The sequence below is a fragment of the Oryza glaberrima genome, chromosome 3 (assembly GCF_000147395.1).
Source record: "Oryza glaberrima chromosome 3, OglaRS2, whole genome shotgun sequence".
Lineage (NCBI taxonomy): Eukaryota > Viridiplantae > Streptophyta > Magnoliopsida > Poales > Poaceae > Oryza > Oryza glaberrima.
This window is the reverse complement of record NC_068328.1, coordinates 25,055,373-25,075,361: the sequence shown is the minus strand read 5'-3', so window position 1 is coordinate 25,075,361 and position 19,989 is coordinate 25,055,373. Positions and strand designations below refer to the sequence as shown.

Below are 19,989 nucleotides of genomic sequence, written 5' to 3'. Positions count from 1 at the left end.
GAAGCTGGAGCGACTGTGGCGGCGAGAGCGGTGGGCTGGACCATCCGGCTGCCACCCTCCCCCCATCTCCTCCTCCTCCTTGTAGTCGTCGCCGACCTCCCTGACCACATCGAGATCGGCGTCGAAGGCGATGTCGTCCTGGAGCGTCGACCCGAGGTGGATCTCCGACTGTGCCATCGCCGCTGTTGACGCCAACGACACCGTTGCCAGATGTTGCGAAGCCTCCCCAAAACCCCATCGCCGCCTCGAGCCCCTACGCGCCATCCTCCCGCTTCGTGCCGCCTGGCCCTCCGCCAATGCGGCCTCCTCCCCTTCGTCGCATGCCCTCTCCCAACACCCCGCCGCCGCAGGGGGCAGCTTCCACGCGCGCACAGTCCAGCACCCACCCGCTAGCCCTCCTGCCCGCCGCCGCTTCTGCTCCGGTTCCCACCCACTGTCGCCACCCCTGCCCGTCGATTTCTCCACGAGAGAGAAAGTGAAGACAAAAGGGGGAGAGAAGAGAGAGAATGGAGAGAGGGGGAGGAGGAAGAAGAAAAAGAGAGAGAGAGGATGATATGTGGGCCCCAATGTGGGGCCCACAATATTTTTTTTGTGTGAATCACAGATGTGTCCCACAGATATTTTTTTATTCTAATGCCATAGAAGCGCCACGTGGGACGAAGACTAAGTCAACATTGTCACGTCAGCGCCACATCAACAAAACCGCCCTCTAGAACCGCCGGCGTCGAGGGAGTCAAATTGCACCGGTTTCAATAGTTTGGGGGTTGAGATATCCGGTTTTGCGGTTTAGGATCATGGATTAGATTCGGGTCACTTTTTAAGGGAGTCCAAGTGGACTTATTCCTTTCTGATAGGTGTAACGGCCCACCTAACTGAGCCAACTTATCAAATGGACCGATTCTAAGGCCTTTCGTTCGGAATGTTGGCCCAACCCATTTTACTTACAGTAGTCTGCAGGCCGTGACTACTGCCAGATAGGACCCACACTTCATCTCACTGCACGTGGGCCCCACGTCCTTTCGATGAACCCGAAGCTCCTCCAGCTCGAGGAGCCAGCCGCCCTCCTTCTCGTCTTCTTCTCCCACCGCGGCGGAGTTCCTGGAGACGAGGAGAGATTTACCGCTGCTTGCCCACCTCGTCCGCACCGGAGCGCATGGAGGTCTCGGCTAGGCTCCGCGCGCCGCCCGCCTCGGCGGCTCCGCGCCGCGGCCGAGGATCCCTGCCATTGCCAGGGTGGTTCGCGTCGGCCCGGCCCGCCTCTCGTGCGGTTTCCGCCAAGGTGAGGTGACCTCCCCTCTCGCTTCCTTCCTCTACGATTCCTCCTGCGAGCTATCCGGACGCAGGATGCGCTGGGGGGTCGGTGGGAATGTCGGGGTGGGGGTTCGTTTCAGCGGTGTAAAAATTTGATGCGTTTCTTCCGGTTGGTGCTTCCGAGCCGGTGGGATTTTTTCGATGTGGCGCTTTGCGGGCGCCTTTTTGTTTAGATTTTTCTTTTTCATCTTCTTTTGAATCAAATCGCGTAGTGCATTGCGTAGTGGGGAGACAGTGGGAGCTCATCTTGATCCAAAGGGTACCATATGAAGAGAGATAATTGCTAAAATCCTTGTCCCTGAGAATCGCGTTGTTTCGAATCAGCTAAGATAATGCTAAAAATCAAGACATCCAAATGAACTAGAGTAGGGTGAGGAGATGTTGAAATGCTGGTGGTCAAATTCGCGAGGAATTGATCACACATATGTTGTGTTTGTGCCCCTAGAGGACTCTAAAATACCCAATAAATATTGCCGTCTGATGGCCTAGCTGGATTGTGATATTGCCATATGCTTTTGGTGGTTCTGGTGCCTTATGAGTTATGTGAGCATCTGCTGAAACTCTTGAGTGAAATAATTGATGTACGTGCCAAGATGAACCGAGTGGCAAAGCTGTTTGGGTTCTCAGAAGTCCATTGCTGAGAGTGATGTCTGATGATATTGTGAGACGGAAAAGTTCGAAGTTTCTTTTGCATGTATTTAGCATACTGCTTGAGGAAGAAACTGTCGGTTATAACAATGAGAACATGATACTGGGATAGATCAGCAGCAGAAGGATGTGGATTTAATTAACCATGCCAATACCAGTCATTCTTATGTGTTTTTGTGCGTGAAGCAACACTAGTTTCCTCTGTATGAATAATCTATGCACTGAACTGTCACTTGCTATAGATATTTTTCTGCACATTAAGGTGGACACTGCATATCCCTCGGGCAATTTCTTTTTGTAGATATAATGCATAACAAATGTGACTTCACATATTGTAGAACCTGGCATGTAACTATGTAAGTTCCTCTCATTTGTAACTGACACTTATTATTGATGCACACTATGTGTCATGTGTCTATTTGGAAGTTAGTGTTCTTATCGTGAACTCTAGCCTACTGATACATACAGTCATCTATGATAGAAAATTCTGCTTAACACGTCATGTTCAGGATTTAGAGCCTTGTAGCATCGATGTAGATGAATCACATGAAAACATTGGAGGAACCGTAGGGGAAATAGTAGCAAATTTCTTGTATTCCCATGCAACTTCTTATTGACTCATGGTAATTTTGAGTTGTTGACTTTTTTTTCCAAGGTGTTGTTCTTAGTGTTCTAGGCTATTATAGCAACTACTTTTGTGAATTTTTGTAGCAATATACTGCTTAATATCTGGTGTTCAGCGTCAAGAAACATTGAACTAGCTGTATAACACTCACTATAAATGTTTTTTTGGGTGGCAATGATACTAGTTCATATTAACTAGCTAGGTAGCTGTCTTATTTGATAATAGAATTATGTGTTAAGAGACTCATAAATTTATCTCCATTCAGATTAGAGCAGGTGCAACTTATGACCTGCAAAGAAACAAGAGTAACCTCGAATCATTATTCTGCTATGACAAATCTGTTCCGGAGGAGGATATTGGAACACCAGCTGGTTTAGATTTGGAAAAGAAGAACGTTGGGAAGAATCCTCCTTGCATAAGCTGTGAAACTAAAGGTGCAGTGCTGTGTGCAACTTGTGCTGGTTCAGGCTTGTACGTCGACTCCATATTAGAAAGCCAGGGAATCATCGTAAAAGTCAGATGTCTAGGTATACAAGCTGATAATCATCTGTTTACAGTATTTTCCTTGCTACTATATGGATGACTCATGATCTGGTGTTGTAAATTCTTTAGGCTGCGGGGGCACTGGGAGCATTATGTGCTCAAAGTGTGGAGGCCGTGGACACACGTGAATTGACATGGTTTGGGTCTCAAAAGCAAGGCAATGCAGTTCAAGTAACATCTTCTAAGGCTACTTCGGTAGGGAATTCTGTTGATGTAGAGAAGCAAAAGATATTCATAGTTGATTTTCACATAGTGCTGTTCGAACAATTTCTTTGTATCAATTAATCTGATGCTGAGGCACCAGCTGTAAAATGACTTTTGTGAGAGCACCTGTTACAAAGGCAACGAACGATACCGGGGTTGTTTATATACGCAGCCTGCTGGTGTGATTTTCGACTGTTCAGATGAATCAACTCTACTGTTGTGGTACAGACGCTCAGACAGAACAAACCCCAGGAAGCAACACCTTCAGCTTCAGAGTTGCGCTTGAAGTGTATGCATCTGTATCGTTTTCCCTTCTTCAGTCTCAAGCTTAGTGCTGCTGTCATTTGTGAAAGAATGTTTGCAAAGAAAATGTTTGTAAACCGGCTACATTAATTCGTTATCAAATACTATAAAAGAAGCTAGAAAATAGAAACTCAAATGACAAGGAGCCATGAACATGAATAGCTTGTTATCAAAGTTTACAAAAGCTTGACATATATATGTAACTTGTGGTACTAGATGCAAAAAGTGATGCAGGGTCATCCTAATTAATACCTATCCCACCCCCAACTAATATGCTTCTCTTGAGCGGTGGAGCAACACCCCGCTGCAAATCCACATGCATTTTCCAAGCCCCAAAACCAAAGCAAGGAATACTTGATCACCTTGCCTTTGCCCACGCAGGTATCTGGCAATGTGGCGTTCTACAAGAGAAAAACAATGCAGCCAGGCAGCCGATTGGTCACTTGTCCACAAAGGAAGCCATGTCCGATCCATCCAAGAATCATATTCTTCTCCTCTTGAGCCTGCCTATCACTGATGACTATATATGCATCGGCCACAAGAGGTCATCGTCATCAAGCATTCCCACATCGATCAGCAGCAGCAGAGTAGAGGCATATTTGCAACGAAGCGATCGTTCTGCAGCAGCCCGAGGTAGGTAGCGATCTAGCGAGGGCCATGGACACGAGGGGCGTCATCCGCACCTTCGAGGAGTACGACGCCGCCGTCGAGTGGAGCCGCAGCGCCGAGGCCGACGCCGTCAAGATCTCCCTCCCAGGCAAGAACACGATCAACTCGATCCATCTCTCTCTAGATCAGCTGGGTTTGCTTCGCGTCCATTGATTTTTGCGGATGCGCGTGTCATGGTGGTGCAGGGTTCAAGAGGGAGGAGATACGGGTGCTGGTGGACAACCACGGCCACCTCCGGACGCGCGGCGAGCGGCCCGTCGCCGGCAACAGGTGGAGCCGCTTCCAGAAGGACTTCCAGCTCCCCGCCGACTGCAACGTCGACGGCATCCGCGCCAAGTTCGAGAACGAGGCGCTCACCATCACGCTCCCCAAGAAGACCCCCTCGCCGCTGACGCCGTCACCCACGCCGTCGCCGGTGACGCCGCCGCCGCAGCAGCCGCCCCAGCCCGAGCCCAGGAGGCCGCCCGCCGCGCCGCTTCCCGGGGTGCGGACGCCGCCGTCGCCGCCTCGCAGAGCGCCAGCACCGGCGCCGGCGCCGCTGACGCCTGCTCTTTCCCAGAGGTTCCCGGCGGAGCGCAGACCAGCGCCGGTGCCGGAGCCGGTGACCCGGAAGAGGTCCGACCTGGGCACCCTCATGAAACCCAAGGAGGACAAGGTGGAAGAGACCACGAAGCCTCTGCCGCCGCCGGCTGCAGCGGCGGCGGCGGCGGCGGCGGCGAAGGAGGAGGAGGAGGAGAGGATGGCAAGGGAGGCAAGAGGGAAGATGGAAGAAGACAAGAAGAAGGCCAACGAGGAGGTGACGGACATGGCGCAGCTGAGGAGGCCGGCCTCGGCGAGCCGCCGGCAGCTGGTGAACGTGGCGGTGGCGGCCGTGGTCCTCCTCGGCATCACCCTCTACGTGTGGAACACCCTGAGGAACGCCGCAACCGGCGGCGGCGGCAACGGCCATGGCGCGAGCTACAGCGACGAGATGTGAAAAGAAAAGAAAAAAAAAAGGGCGCGAAAGTGTTGGAGGTGTCGCCGATCGAGTTTAAATGTTTAATGCGTGCTTCGTCTGGGAAGGGACAAAGCTAAAGTATATATGTGTGTGGATTGTTAATTTAATCACGCGGTGGTGTTACGACTTGCAAAAGACATGTTCTTTTGCTTTGGTGGATCAATTTGATGAAATAAGATGGTGAAAGAATGAGCACTTAAATCTTCTACTTGTCGTCTCTTTCTTCTTGTTTTACTCCTTGTGATTTGCAATTATAGTTCTAACTCCTCCCCAAGCATGCATATTGGCTAAGATGGCACAAAATCAATATGATTAATGAAAGGTTTAGTTACGAGCCCCAACTTGGCAAACCTCAATTCGTTGCGCTGAAGTGTGGTATATATGCCACCGATCCACAAAAATCTTGGATAAAATCAACACATTGATAGTATGTGGGGCAAAAGACTTAGCGAGATTAGCGTCTAACAACACCTTGATGTAGTCTTCTCTGTTTTCTCTGTATTTTCTCTGATTTCTCTGTTTCCTCTGTCTTTCTCTCCTTCTGTTTTTCGTTCTCTGTCTCCTCACCGTTTGGTGACATTGTACAGCTCTTCGCTCACTTGATATAAAACCAGCAACAGCTGGCTTAGGTTTCAAAAAAAGAAAAAAAAATCCACCATCTTGCTTCATATCACAAACCATCTCAGTACTTAGGGCTTATTCGGAATGGAGGGATTACAGAAGATTTTTGTAGGATTGACAAATCTTTTGGATTTGGCACTGTTCATGCATTTGGTTCATAGAAAGCACGTGAAGGAATTTTGTAGGAATACTGTAGCAACCCTGTGAAAACGTAGGAATTTCACAGGATTATGAACATCCACTCACACCTTATTTTTTTTTCATTAGCTAGCACAGGGTACATGCTAATCACGTTGGAGTGACTAGATGGGAACTATATTTTATTGCTTAACTATACTATAATATATGAGATCAATATTAATTGGAAAATTCTTAGGATTTATATATTTCTGTATTCCAAATGATTCTTATCATCAAATTCCTTTGTTTTTCAATCCTACGTTTTACATATACAATCCTATATTATTCCTGTGTTTTTTCCTGTTCCTATGTTTTTCCTATCCTGTGATCCGAACAAGCCCTTAAATATCTTTACCATAAAATGTGCCAATTTTCAGCCCAACTCTTTTTATTTTTAGCATAAAAATGTACTAAATTTTAACCCAGCCCCTTACATTTTGTAAGCTAAAAGGTTAGACCCATTACTACCCTATGCATATGACCTCCTCCCTACAACCTTTGTGCTACTGACCATTTTGTTGGAGCGAAATGACAAGAATTTTCAGAAATGTAACCTACGACGCAGCTGATGGTGAGCAAGAACAAAACAGAGCTGCAATTCAGGCGGGACTCAGGACTCGATCAGGAGCAACCTCAGCATGCCTACTACTGTTCCCAATCCTAAAATTTTAGATTTTTAATTTTAGAAAAAGATGGATCCAACGGACCTCCAATTATAGATAAAAAAAAAAAGTTAGAAATCACAACCCCATTATTCTCACTCCCCACAAGTTGGAGAGACCGCTGGCTCCCAATATGTCAATCCCGGATAGTTTACATGCACTACCGAAATGTGCCATTGTGAGCTCGTCCACAGCTGGCGGCCTACGATTCACATCACCGGCCACCGAGATCCTCCTCTGCACCATCACGCGCGCTAACAAAATGTTCACGTTGTCTCAAGCTTGTTTGTTGCCGCTTGGATTCGTGTCGGCGAGGGCCATCAATTTGTGCCACTGGCCACCGGATCCTCTCACACCCTCTCCTCTAGCTGCCCTAGTTGCCATCCACCACCAGACAAAAACCACCTCATCGTGCCCCAATCTGTTCGGCCATCCACGAGAAAGGCAGTAGACCAAGATAAGATGTAGAGGTGGAAGAAAAGAGAAAAGAAGGAGGGATTCATAGGTGGCCCCAATGTCCCATTTGTTAGATTGATTTATATGGGAGGAAAGGAAATATTTTGGTAGTTTTTTAGGTGGCCCCACTTTTTATTGCTATGTTCGACTGTACTTTTTTGTTGTAGTGCATCCAACGCAAATAGTATGATATGTCTGCATACACTGTAGCCGCGGATATTGTAACTACTGCACCGTGTAGCCAAACATGACCATTACAAGGAGTCATGTTCGCCTAATCTGTTAGGGCTTTAAATCCTAGTTAGAAAACCAAAATATTTAGGGAGTGGATTAATGGGGTATCTCTTGATAATGTTCTTAGTGTTGTTACCACCTAGAATTTTCTCATGCTTCCCATGGAAACTGTTGTTTCTTAGTTACCGGTAATATGCTCATGCTTTGCAACAGATCAGACCCATAATTAGGAATTAATTGGATGGGTAGATTGAGGATAAAGCACGGGCTAGAAACGTTTAAAGAGAAAGTACTGGGTTCTACGATGGTTACACATACACGAAGGGGACAAAAGGAGAACAACCCCGTTTTTAAAGCAGTAGAGATACTTTGAGGTGATCTAATTTTTGTTTTATACACGGACCTATAGGATGTGTATCTTATTTTTCTCCCCTCTTTCAATGAAAAAGAATGCAATAAATATCCTCTTATATATTATTAAAAAAGTGGCATGCCGGAATATTTTGTGCTAGCAAATTATTCATCCCAAGTTACACATGATTTCACGAAGATTAAATGGAACTGATGTTGAATATATATTGTGATATATCATGGTTGTATCAATGTTGGACTGTGGATGTAATAGTAATTGCTGTTAATGAATCATATGGTGCTGGATGTGGATTACTTCTTGCCTGTGAATCGAGTGATGAAATCAAATGATCAATCAGTATCAAATGGTAGTAACTGGAATAGTCAAAAATGGTATTTCTTAGGCAAAATTTGCTACATAACACTTAAAAGAAGTGTGATTAGCCGTGGGATACCGCAAAAACATGAATTGGTTGTAGGACATCGCAAAATAGTAATTAGCTACTAGACACGGGAGACATTATTTTATTATTTTCGGTGAAAACAGAGAAAGAAAGAGTGTTAAAAGTACTGAAATGCCCCCGGCCTTCTCACCTCCATTGCCAAGTTTCTTCTTCTTCACCTCGCAAGGGAGACAGTTCAATTATTCGAACGATCGATGGGGAACTCGTACAGCAATGTCGGCTCGCCGACGGCGGCGGGGTATGTGCAGGCGCCGGAGCTGCCGCTGCACCTGTGCTTCTTCCTGGTGGTGCTGCTCGTCTTCCTCGGATTCTCGTGGTACATGAGCTACGAGTCGGCAGCAGAGCGGTTCGCCAACCAGGCGCGGCTCCTGCTGATGGCGTCGCCGCTCGCACTGTTGCTCACCCCCCGGACCCGGCGTCACTCGAGCCGTCGCTGCTCTTCCCGTCGTTGGGCGCAGCCCGGCACCGTGTTCACCATCCCGGTGTTCCCGGAGCAGTAAGAGGTCACTGCCGCCACCTTCGTCTGCCAGCTCACCCCATCCCCGCCTCTCCTCCCCGCCGTCCTCATCTCCTGCAACGGCCGGCGCGGGCCGTCGAGGCGGAGTCGGAGGTGGCGTGGTCCCGCCGCGGCTGCAATACTGCCCCGCGCTCGCGCCTGGCTGTACGTGGCGCACTCCACGACGGCGGTGGAGGCGGCGCCGGTGGTGAATTTGCCGGTGCTTCCCGACACGTGGAGGAGTGCGCCGGCGCGGCGGAGCGTGCTCTGCTCGCGGTGGGTTCGTCGCCGCCACCACCGCTAACGTCACAGGTGGGAGTGAACGGGACGACAGCAGCGTGCGACGTCGTGCTATTCTGCTACTGTCGGGTGAGGCTGAGGCGGCCAGCGTGCGCGGCGCCGGTGGGGAGGGCGGCGAGGAGGCTGGAGAGGTAGTGCTCGTGGCCTGGGGCATTTCAGTACTTTTAACGCTCCCTCTCCTTGTTTTCACCAAAAATAATCACTCTTTTGTGATGTCCTACAGCTAATTCACGTTTTTTCAATGTCCCACGGTTAATTACACGTTTTTTGAGTGTTCTATAGCAAATATTGCCTATTTCTTATCAGCCAAAGTGATAAGGAAATAGTCAAGCTTTTTTCGAACGTGCAAAAAATTTACAGATTAATATATTAGAAAAAATAGTCAAGCCTGACGGGATTTATCTTCATGTTGGTTGCCCCCGCCGGGTCCTGTGGCCTATCAGTGACATTCTGACGTCCAACAGTAATGAATTATCATGACGGCTATCCTTAGTGGTGTGCTGACAAAAAGTATTTCTCTATCGATGAGCCATCAGACATTTATCACTTGGTTTCGTTCTACCTATCATAGGCCCTATTTAGATCCTCCAAAATGACAAAAGTTTTGATCAAAAAGTCATATCAAATGTTTAGACACATGCATGTGGTATTAAATGTGGGAAAAAAAACAATTGCATAGTTTGCATGTAAATTGCGAGACGAATCTTTTGAGCCTAATTACACCATGATTTGACAATGTGATGCTACAATAAACATTTGCTAATGACGGATTAATTAGACTTAATAAATTTATCTCACAATTTACAGGCGAAATCTGTGATTTGTTCTGTTATTAGTCTACGTTTAATATTTCAAATGCGTATACGTATACTTAAAAAACTTTACACCCAAAAAACTAAACACGCCCTATGTATATATCCTACTAGCATTAGTGAGTTCTCTTCTATATGTCTATGAGAAATTTTATGGTATCTTCTAGCTTAAAGACCATAAAATTACTTATATATTGTGAATTTAATGTTATGTGAGGAAATAAAAACAGAAGGGGGTATTTTCTGATGTTAGGCTTCATAACACAGAGGCAACATGCTTGTACGCAGTACTTCAATGTACTCTTATCCAACAATAGAAGAAGGTAAATTTCACAATTGCAGTTACACTACGATATGTAGATTCCCAATGTTTGTAGCACGGGAGGCATACCACATACATACATTGTACTTCCCCCAACAAAGGAGCGTACACCTTGAAGTTGATCGGTTGAAGCAAAACACCTGAGACCAGCAGAAGCAAAGAAAGGTGTTTGCCTAGCCTAGCAACTAGTACCATTACCGTATAACTCTTCTAGGAGGCAACACTATCACCAAATATTTATTTCTTACTACTATAATCTAACACTACAATCCAACCCTATATACCCTCGTTGCCATCTGTCTTAATCAATCTTGTTGCTGAAAGTGAAAGAGCCCAAACGAACAGAACCGTGTACAATATCATCGTGCAAATTCATATATCATGCAGGCAGCGACCGCTGCCGCGGCGGCGGCTCCCCCGCCGCCTCGCCGCCACGGTTACGCGAACGTCGATCCCCGGTGCGAGTGGACACGCACGGAAGACGCCGACACCCTCGTCGTCGATGTCTCAGGTAAAAAATAAAATTCATGATTGTACCACGACTCGTGGTTCACATTTTTGGATAAGAAATTTCCGAAAAAAAAAACACCCGAACCTATCTGAATTATTCAGCATAAAATTTCTTGGAATTCAGCCAAAAAACTGTTGAATGACTTGCGAATTGCCTCTCGTGAGGGATTTATTTATTTGTTTTGTTGGTTTCAGGGTTCAGGAAGGAGGAGCTGAAGGTGCTGTACAACACCAGCCGGAAGCTGAAGGTCGCCGGCGAGCGGCGGGCCGACGGCGGCCAATGGGCACGCTTCCTCAAGATGTTTCCGGTCCCGAGGAGCTGCGACGCCGGCGCCATCAGGGCCGTCATGGACAACGAGGAAGCCCTGCTCTACGTCATCCTGCCCAAGGGATCATCGTCTTCTTCCTCTACCTCCTCCAGGGACAAGAAGGAAGATGAACACAATGTGAGCTCCCAGCCTCAGGGAGAAGCAGCCATGGCACCCATGGCGGATGGGCCATCAAGCAGCAGCGGCGGCGGTGGCAATCTGTACATCGCCCAGGAAGACGAAGAGATGGGCAAGATTGATGAGAAAGAAGAGGTGATTGCCACGCAGGATGTGCCAAGAACACACGGCGATGTGGATGATGGTAACGGGAGATGGTGGCAGAGGGTCAGGCCTATGAATGTTCTTGGCGTTGCTCTCATCCTTGCAGTGGCTTGCGTTGGAGCCTATGTGCTGTGCTTGATGCTGCTGTGAATCGTAGCATGTGAAATAATCGCTTGTGTAAATGTGTTTGTTGCTCATGTGAATTACAATTGTCACTGTTAGCTTGGGACTGGTTTGCTACATACGAGCTCATCAATGAATGTGAATACAATAACATATATGGCATTCTGCTTTCCTAGTGTTAGATTCTAGTTGTAAATTGTAACGCTTCTGTTTTGCAATTCAACTCATGGAGCTCAGAAAAGGAAACAGTGGACGATGCAATTCGATGCGAATTTGTGATTCTGTTTTGTTCTAAGAGAAGAAAATGCCCCAAACGCAGCCTCAAATTGCCCACCAAATGGCGATGTTGGCTCTTTTCAACAAGCAAAGATAAGCACTATTGGACACCTCAATTTTGCACTATTGGATATCTCATTTTGCGCTGGCAAGCTGGGTGCGGATGAGCTTGGCAGCATCTACCATGTTGGTTAGTGCAGGTTTCACCTCGGTGTATTTGCGGGTCTTGAGACCGCGGTCAGGGTTCACCTAGAGGATGTTGGTGTCAAGCACGGCAAGCATCTTGTTGATGCGGTCTGCGATCTCCTCGGTGGAGGGGATCCTGGGGGAGTGGATGTCATACACACCCTCGCGGAAGACGGACAGGAGCTTTTCATTGGTTCGGGAGTTCTCGATGGAGCTCCTGGATAATTACACTCTTGGATAGAGCGGAGCTGCTGCTCTACTGCTACTGAAAATTACACTGCGAATGTGGAGCGGCATTCTCACCACTCCTTAGTCCGTTCTGTCCTTAGTATAGGAGCTATACCAAACGGACCCTAAATATTAATAACTTCTCTATATATTTTGTGGTTTTTTACCATCTACGATATATTGCTGAAATATCATGGTTATATGGGCGTATATATACTAACGCTCTCATGCTTTTAAAAGGATGGTAGCCGATGTGTATTTGGTCACTCCTCTTAGAAAAGGACGTGTTACGACTAGGGTTTGTAATATTGTATGAAAACTGTTGGGGATCAAATCCAAGCGGTTTTAACTAGTTTTCGTACCAAGCTAACTGAAAGCACACTTATGTTTTGACAATCGTAAGATATATACAGATCTTAAAGCAACTCCTGTTAAAATAGAAATCTGTCAAAGAAAGCTTACTAAATTTTATTTTCTTTTTAGATTCAGAACTATGCTAAGTTATGGACCCCTTTAATATTATTCTGATATTTTATAGTCATAGCCAATATATTTCACATAGAATTTCACCTAGGTAGGGTACACTACAAACGCCTTTACAACAAATAATCCTTTAATATAATTGTAGAAGCGTAGGTGTATCAGACAGTTTAAATTTTGGTGTACACAAATATAAATATGTGCATCTATATAAAAAAAACAACTAATAAACCCTTTTAGTGAACTACTATAAATTTTGAGTGATTCCTGCCAACTAGGAGTACACGACTTAGCACAATTAATTGACTAAACACACACCTACTTTTTAATTGGAAAATAAAGCTAATAGTAAGCTGTATAAATAATGGAGAACAAGAGGAATTCATGAAAACACACAACTTGGAGTTGGAAAAAAAGAAGAAGAAATTGGTTTAATAGCACTGAAAGTTCACGACTTTAAAAATATGGCCCTAATGTTCTATTTTATTTTAATAGCATCGAAAGTTACCCTCTATTACTCTACTTAGCATTCCGTTAAAAACCACTCTTATCTTTTGCAATATCATCACTTTGCTTTATTCCTTCTCACATTCCCTTTCTTCTTCCTTGGGCACACAAGTTGGAGGAGTCGTGGCAGCAGGAAGCAACCTCGAGCACAAGATTGATGGAGGAGCTCAACCGCTAATACCATGGTAGACCTCGAGGGCATGCATCATCAGGCAAACTCCAGGACATCGAAGGTGGCAGCCATAGGTAGGTTGACGGCGGTGGCCGCACAGCTCAAAGCCGGCAGCTAGGGACAAGCTCGACGATCAAGGCAGTGGGGGATAAGCTTGAGGGTGTCGGCTTGGGTGAGCTCGCGGCCGTGGCTGCGGGTAGCTGGGGAGCCCGAGGGCACGGCCTGTGGCGATCTCGATGGTGGCCGGGCCGGGTGAGCTCGAGGGCATGGCCTGGTGCTAGCTCGACGACCACATCTAGAGGCTAGAGCAATCTTGATGGCGTCCAAACAGGCAAGATTGAGGTCGGTGGCTGATTATGAACACGAGGACGGCTGCACAATTTTTTTTTGTGTGTTTTTTAGTTTTTGAAAAAAATGATAAAGTAAAGAAGTTAACCGAATTTTGAACGGAATGCTGAATAGAGGAATGGAGAGTAACTTTCGGTGCTATTAAAGTGAAATAGAACTTTAAGTGCTATATTTCTAAAGTCGTGATTTTTCGATTACCAAACCCCGGCCAGAGCCAACCAAACAAGGCTATCATGCAGACTTCCGTGTATATGATCAGGCCAACAACAGAAGATCTTCCAGCTAAGAATGTACCGGAAAAGGGAAAAGATTCTGGGCTGATTGGGGGCAATAAGTTGAGACCTTCAAATACAGGATACAAATATGGACCAATGTCAGTGCCTCAGAAGTTATTGGTAGAGGTTCACAGAAAGAAGGCCAGCTGAACAGGTGCCTGCACGGTTTTGAGTAAGAAAACAAGTACAGCAACATGAACAGGAGATGGGGGTAGTATATATACTCAACCAACGTTAGTACGTTACACAACCAACCTCTTGTTCAGCTAGGTATATGGAACCAACCCCATTTTATTATTGTTGGCCTAGACAGTTAAGTCAACCATCACCACAGAAAAAAAATTCAAGGTACAAGAGAGAAGGGGAAAGAGGCAACTCATGCGCTAAGTTCCAGAATGACACAAGGACAGGCAAAAAACATCAGGAAGTCCAGCATCAATGTGATTCTTTGGCGGCCTCAATCTCTGATGTGCTTTCGACCATCACAATCACAGGGCTACAGCTGAAATACTGAGAGCTACGAGTTTAGAGCAACCGCGCTCTGCGACTCTACAGTCTTCAGGACTTCCTCTCCCATTCGCTTGCATCCGACCAAGGTCTGGTTAAGAAAGATAAGTTTTCAAAGGGGAGAAAAAGGGAGCACATATAATTGGTACCTCTGTAGCACTAGTTATACAAGTAGCGAAAGTTAACAAATTTGAGGTGCAACATAAGCTAAAAGAAACTGATTGTTTGATCTATGCTACATAATAAGGTAGAGTTGAATTTCCTTTTTTCAAGTTGAATACTCCCTCCGTCCCAAAATATAAGAACCTCGTTGTACTAGGAAATGTCCTATCCGGTCCTAGGTTCTTATATTTTGGGACCGAGTACATGATAAGTTGATAACTAGTCCCAATATATCACACTTTTTTTCTATGCTCACTGTATAAAACAATAAATAATTATCCCTAGGTAGCCACCAACTATTTGGTATGCAAGTAGATTATACGAAGCTAGTAACCATTATTAAACCTCAGTTTGGCAGAAACATAGCAAATAGCTACTAGACACTGGACATCTTCAACAGGACAAATACAAGCATTGTACTATTCATGGATGCATAACAAATCAGTCTTACCGTTCCAGGAGAATATATGTCCCCAGTTCGGAACCCATTGTTTAGTGTCTCTGTAACTGCGGCTTCAACTCTCTTTGCAGCATTTTCTTCTCCAAGGCCATACCGCAATAGCATGGCAGCACTAAGAATTGTAGCTAATGGGTTTGCCTTATCCTGCACTCAATAATTAATAGAGGAAGCAAACATTCAGATAAAGCTGCATATTAAAGGCCAATGTAGAGTTTTAACAATATTTCAGAGTTAGAGGTCATCTCAACCTGCCCAGCAATGTCGGGCGCAGAACCATGAATAGGCTCAAAAAGACCTGGTCCCTGCATACAAAAGGAGAATACTTAGCTGTCATACATCCATCATTTTCATCAAAAAATCAGTGTCTAAAAAATGCAGAGAAGTTTTGGGGCCATGCATTACCGATTCACCAACACTGGCAGATGGGAGCATTCCAATACTTCCAGTAAGCATTGATGCTTCATCAGACAATATGTCACCAAAAATATTGTTTGTGACAATTGTGTCAAACTGCAACATTGCAGGGAATTCAGTGGGTTAATGCTCGCTTTCTCAGCAAGGTGCAATAAGTTGCATATAAAAGAAACAAACCTGCTTAGGATTCCTAATAAGCTGCATTGCTGCATTATCAACATACATGTGCGACAGCTCAATGTCAGGGAATTCAGAAGCTAATGAAGTCACGCGTTTTCTCCAAAGCATAGATGCCTACAATAATATAAGAATGAAAGAGCCATGTTAAACAACAGATCAAAAACAAACCTTTTTAACCTTTCAAGGGATTTACAAGTGTTAGAAAAATGATAAGTAATGATATGTGAATCCAATTAAGTATCCAAGATAGAAACACCAAATCTATGTTTGTACTTTTTATTTCGCAATCATATGACAACCACATACATGTTTGTTATAGCGTCCATGCTCAGTTTAAGAATCAAGTCAAACAGAAAGGATCAAGGAACACTTCCATACAACATATACTCCAACATGAAGTTTCACAACATAAATGTATCTTGAAGTACCTCAAGCACATTCGCTTTGTCTACTGAGCAAAGCTTCCCGCGCCTCTTGCGAGCAACCTCAAATGCAACACGTGTGATTCGATCAATCTGGGGATCAAGCAAAATTCCATGAACACATAAAATTGTTGGAGGTGAATGCATTCTTAACAAAAATAATATTAAATGAACATTTCTTAGTTTGCAATTAAATACAGACACGTGACCAGATATCATGTCTAGACAGATATTTGTGAGAAATTAAATGTCGAAGCTGTATTTGAAGTTTAGCCATGCACATTCCTGGCACCGCCACCCATGTGGGACTATGACTTGTCCAAGAAATAACTTTTCAGTGGAGCAAGATGCTAAAATATGTAATGAAGGATAGAATCACCTCAGAAGCTGAATATACTTCAGTGTTGAAGCCAGTGTCTTCTCCTTTGTCGTTCTTTCCAAAACCCCTAGGTTGGCCGAAGTATATTCCTGCCAGGCAAATGTTGTAACAAGTTCCATAAGAATGTATATGAAGTATCAATATGAAAAATTAACGAGAAACCTCCATGCTCCTTGATTAATATTACCTCCTGTAAGCTCTCTAACAACCATGATGTCGACTCCTTCAGCTACTTCTTTTTTCAAAGTAGATGCATCTACTAACTAAAGAGATAATTAGCTCAAAGGAAAAAATAACTACAGGTAGTCCTCTTGAATACTATAGGAATATAGGGGCAGCATAGCTAGTACATAAACATTAAAAAAAATGAAGATTGATATTAACTACTTTCCCTATCACTAAATATATATGTCCTAGAATATATGCAGTCAAACAGTATTATATTCACCATTAGTAATTTTCCAAACGAAATCAAGATTGCCTACATGAAGTTGGTATACTACATCTGTACATCCATCATGGATTATAATTTAAAAATATAATTCATAATAGATTTCTTTTGTGGTTGATGACAACATAATATAATGGAATGGGCAGGCAATGCATATTTAGTGAAAAAGGAGAACTAGAGAAAATTAAGCCAGCTCTATATAAGCATGCATATTTAGAGGAAGGAATGACATTGCAACTGGAGCTAACTTCAAAACGACATTACAGAAGGAAAAAAAACAAACAAAAATCTTTTGGAATATCCCGTCATATTCTTTTGAATATGAAACACTCCTTCCACACCCATTTCTGGTAAGTGTCCATTACTAGCCACTACAGGGAAAGAAATCACTGTCATTTTACCATTCATCATGGTGTAATATGCCATAATATGCCCTTCACAGTGCCATTGTGAAGACAAGCTTCATTTGCATTGTTATTTGTTTAAATTAAATACGGATGTTTGAAGGTTACTGACATAGTTTTCCCTATCTATTAATAGCAGCATCGCATGCACTAATGTAGTTACAACCTTGAATGTCCGAGACAGTTCAGCAGTCAATTCAGATACCCCAGATCGTGGTAATTGTTCAAAATTGGCATTGGCACAGATTACTTCAGGAGATGTTCTACCATCATTTCAACTCCATAAAGCTCAAAGCAACTAAAAAGATGTCGCTATTTAAACGAATAATACTGGTCAAGCGAATTGCACTGAACTGAACTAAGGTGGGAGTAGGATATACCTGAGGCAACACTGCAGCTGGCCTCAGATTAGCAAAGACGCCAAGCCCAGCGCGTATCTGGAGCAACCCAGTCTCTGGCTTGAGGTGCTTCTCATTGTTATCCCACTTATACCTACAAAGCACAGCATTGTATCAAACTATCCCGGAAGTCAGAACGCGAATTCTGACCCAGCCGAAAACAAACTCTCTGCGGTTACTGCTGCGGCATCTACATTTCTAGTCGAACAAACCGCTCACCCTCCTATGGCGCCGAGGAGGACGGCGTCCGACGCCTGCGCCGCCGCGAGCGTCTCCTCCGGGAGCGGCACGCCGTACGCATCCACCGCCGCGCCGCCCATCAGCTTCTCCTGGAAGCGGAACTCGACGCCTGTGGCGGAAGGAAACAACAAGGGGGGTCATACTGCTGCTAGCAATCGGGGGCTAACGCGTAGGGCCGAGAGAGAGCGAGAGTGAGAGAGATTGATTCGAAGCCTTGCCTTCGAGAGCGCCGGCGAGGGAGAGGACGTCCTTGGCGACGGCGACCACCTCCGGGCCGATGCCGTCACCGGGGAGGAGCGTGACGTTGTAGCTCCTCTTCGCCGCGGAGCAGCGGACGGCCGCCATCGGGCGCCGCGCCGTCGCCGGCGCCGGCGGCGCCATCCGCCGACGAGGCGACAAGGCTAGGGTTTTGATGAGGGGATTAGCTTGGATTGACATTTTTTTTGTGTTTCTTTTTTTTTTTTTGCAAGTTTAGTGGTCGGAGACTTGGTGGTGGGCTTGGGCTTTGCCCTTGCTTTGTTGGTGCTGAAACGCGTTTAAAACCGGCAGCTCTCGGGAAAACCACCGGAGTCAGAGCTGCCGGGCGGTTGTGTTGTGCCCTGCCCTTCGCCCGAGAGGAGTTGCTTCGGTGGATCACGGTGCTCTTATAGCATGTAGGCACCGCACAACTTCGTCTCCCGTCTCCAGCAGCTCGCGTTTCTTCCACGTCGCGACGAGGATAACCAGCGAGCCGTTAAGTCTGGATAACTAATAGTAACGTTTTTCAATGATCGACTGATTCTATAGATATAAAAGGAGAAAAGAAATATGTTTGTGGTATGTTATAAGACCCTTCGACCGGACCTGTCAAAACCATGCAACCAGTGAGGGTTCAAGCCCAAGACGTCGAGTCTGTCGGGACAAAGTCCCCATAGCGAAGACTATCAAGCAAAGACGGCGAAGGGCAAAGGATCGCGCTGGTATCCCACAAGGTTGGAGATATCTTGGGCGAAGATTGTATGGCGAAGAATGTATGGCGAAAGCGGATGGCTTCGCCATAACAAGTTCAACTTCAAGGAGACCCAAGAGGCCATCTCAGCCAATCAAGCCCGGGGGCCACTAGGCCGACGTTCGCCAGTCGGCCCACTAGAGGCCCATGTATCTCAATTACATTATATACCCATGTAAATGTCCCTTTTATAAGGGCAACCATATAAATTCCCCTGTAAAACCTAAACCCTAATAGGGGAACCTGTAATGGGATTATAAATAGACTCCTAGGGTCATGTAAAAGGGGATCCCAAGAAAAATTCTCAATTTAATACACTTTACTGCTTTCCAACTACTGTTGAGTAACCACGTCTTTCAACGTATACGGTTGTTATTTCGACAACAAAATGCTATTTGCAAGCGTCCAAATCCAAGAAATACCATCAACCAGCGTGAGTTCTAAAAAAATGTCATCGTACAAACGATTTTGTCCTAAAAATATCATCGCCGTTAGGGTTCCATCTACCCCACGCTGTTAAATACACTGTTCATCATATAGCATTTAACGGTGAGGGATGGACGAAACCCTAACAGCGATGGCATTTTTAGGACAAAATTATTTGTACGATGACATTTCTTAAAACTCACACTTAAAAATGGCATTTGTTGAGTTTAAATGTTTGTCAATGACATTTTTTGGATTATCTCGTATAAAAGATTATTAGCGTTGCATACTATAGCGTTGGATACTTAGGAGTTAACTCCGCCACATACATATTTTTAAATAGATTTAATTAAAATATCATATATAAGAGTTTAACGTAGAATAGCATTATAGTTTTCATGTACGTTTTACCATGTTTGCTAAATAAATAATTAATTTTTTTCTTATATTGATTCTGAAATATGAAGTACATTTGACACTTGGTTTTTCTTAAATTCATCTAGCCTTTCTCACTTCAATAACAAAATGAAAAATTTACTCTCTTTTTTTTTTCTAGAAATGAAAAAAATTATCCAGTCGCTCTCAGTGGAGAAATTAGTGATGGCAGAGGGAAAAAAAGATTGCAAGGCTTAATATAACAGAGCGACCGGTGCAACAAACAATCA

At 45.0% G+C, this 19,989-nt stretch overlaps 4 protein-coding genes and 1 pseudogene across 4 annotated transcripts; 4 read left to right on the top strand and 1 right to left on the bottom strand.

Moving 5' to 3' along the window:
- Positions 1-1,032: 1,032 nt before the first annotated feature.
- Positions 1,033-3,728, top strand: LOC127765867 (uncharacterized). The gene is made up of 3 exons (XM_052290832.1): positions 1,033-1,279; positions 2,850-3,111; positions 3,197-3,728. The coding sequence occupies exons 1-3, from the start codon at positions 1,154-1,156 to the stop codon at positions 3,253-3,255; spliced, it is 447 nt and encodes a 148-aa protein (XP_052146792.1). The 5' UTR covers positions 1,033-1,153; the 3' UTR covers positions 3,256-3,728.
- Positions 3,729-4,196: 468 nt separating this feature from the next.
- Positions 4,197-5,508, top strand: LOC127765909 (uncharacterized). The gene is made up of 2 exons (XM_052290879.1): positions 4,197-4,391; positions 4,489-5,508. The coding sequence occupies exons 1-2, from the start codon at positions 4,292-4,294 to the stop codon at positions 5,277-5,279; spliced, it is 891 nt and encodes a 296-aa protein (XP_052146839.1). The 5' UTR covers positions 4,197-4,291; the 3' UTR covers positions 5,280-5,508.
- Positions 5,509-8,462: 2,954 nt separating this feature from the next.
- Positions 8,463-9,232, top strand: LOC127766357 (uncharacterized; annotated as a pseudogene).
- Positions 9,233-10,512: 1,280 nt separating this feature from the next.
- On the top strand, positions 10,513-11,669 carry LOC127768516 (uncharacterized). Its single transcript, XM_052294111.1, has 2 exons — positions 10,513-10,709; positions 10,904-11,669. The coding sequence occupies exons 1-2, from the start codon at positions 10,580-10,582 to the stop codon at positions 11,446-11,448; spliced, it is 675 nt and encodes a 224-aa protein (XP_052150071.1). The 5' UTR covers positions 10,513-10,579; the 3' UTR covers positions 11,449-11,669.
- A 2,421-nt stretch (positions 11,670-14,090) lies between these two features.
- On the bottom strand, positions 14,091-18,515 carry LOC127768192 (3-isopropylmalate dehydrogenase 2, chloroplastic-like). The gene is made up of 11 exons (XM_052293730.1): positions 18,129-18,515; positions 17,890-18,019; positions 17,653-17,764; positions 16,605-16,680; positions 16,418-16,506; positions 16,045-16,131; positions 15,614-15,730; positions 15,425-15,532; positions 15,271-15,324; positions 15,014-15,166; positions 14,091-14,491 (listed from the first exon to the last, which is right to left on the bottom strand). Exons 1-11 carry the CDS (start codon positions 18,346-18,348, stop codon positions 14,411-14,413), a joined length of 1,227 nt encoding a protein of 408 aa, XP_052149690.1. The 5' UTR covers positions 18,349-18,515; the 3' UTR covers positions 14,091-14,410.
- Positions 18,516-19,989: the final 1,474 nt, after the last annotated feature.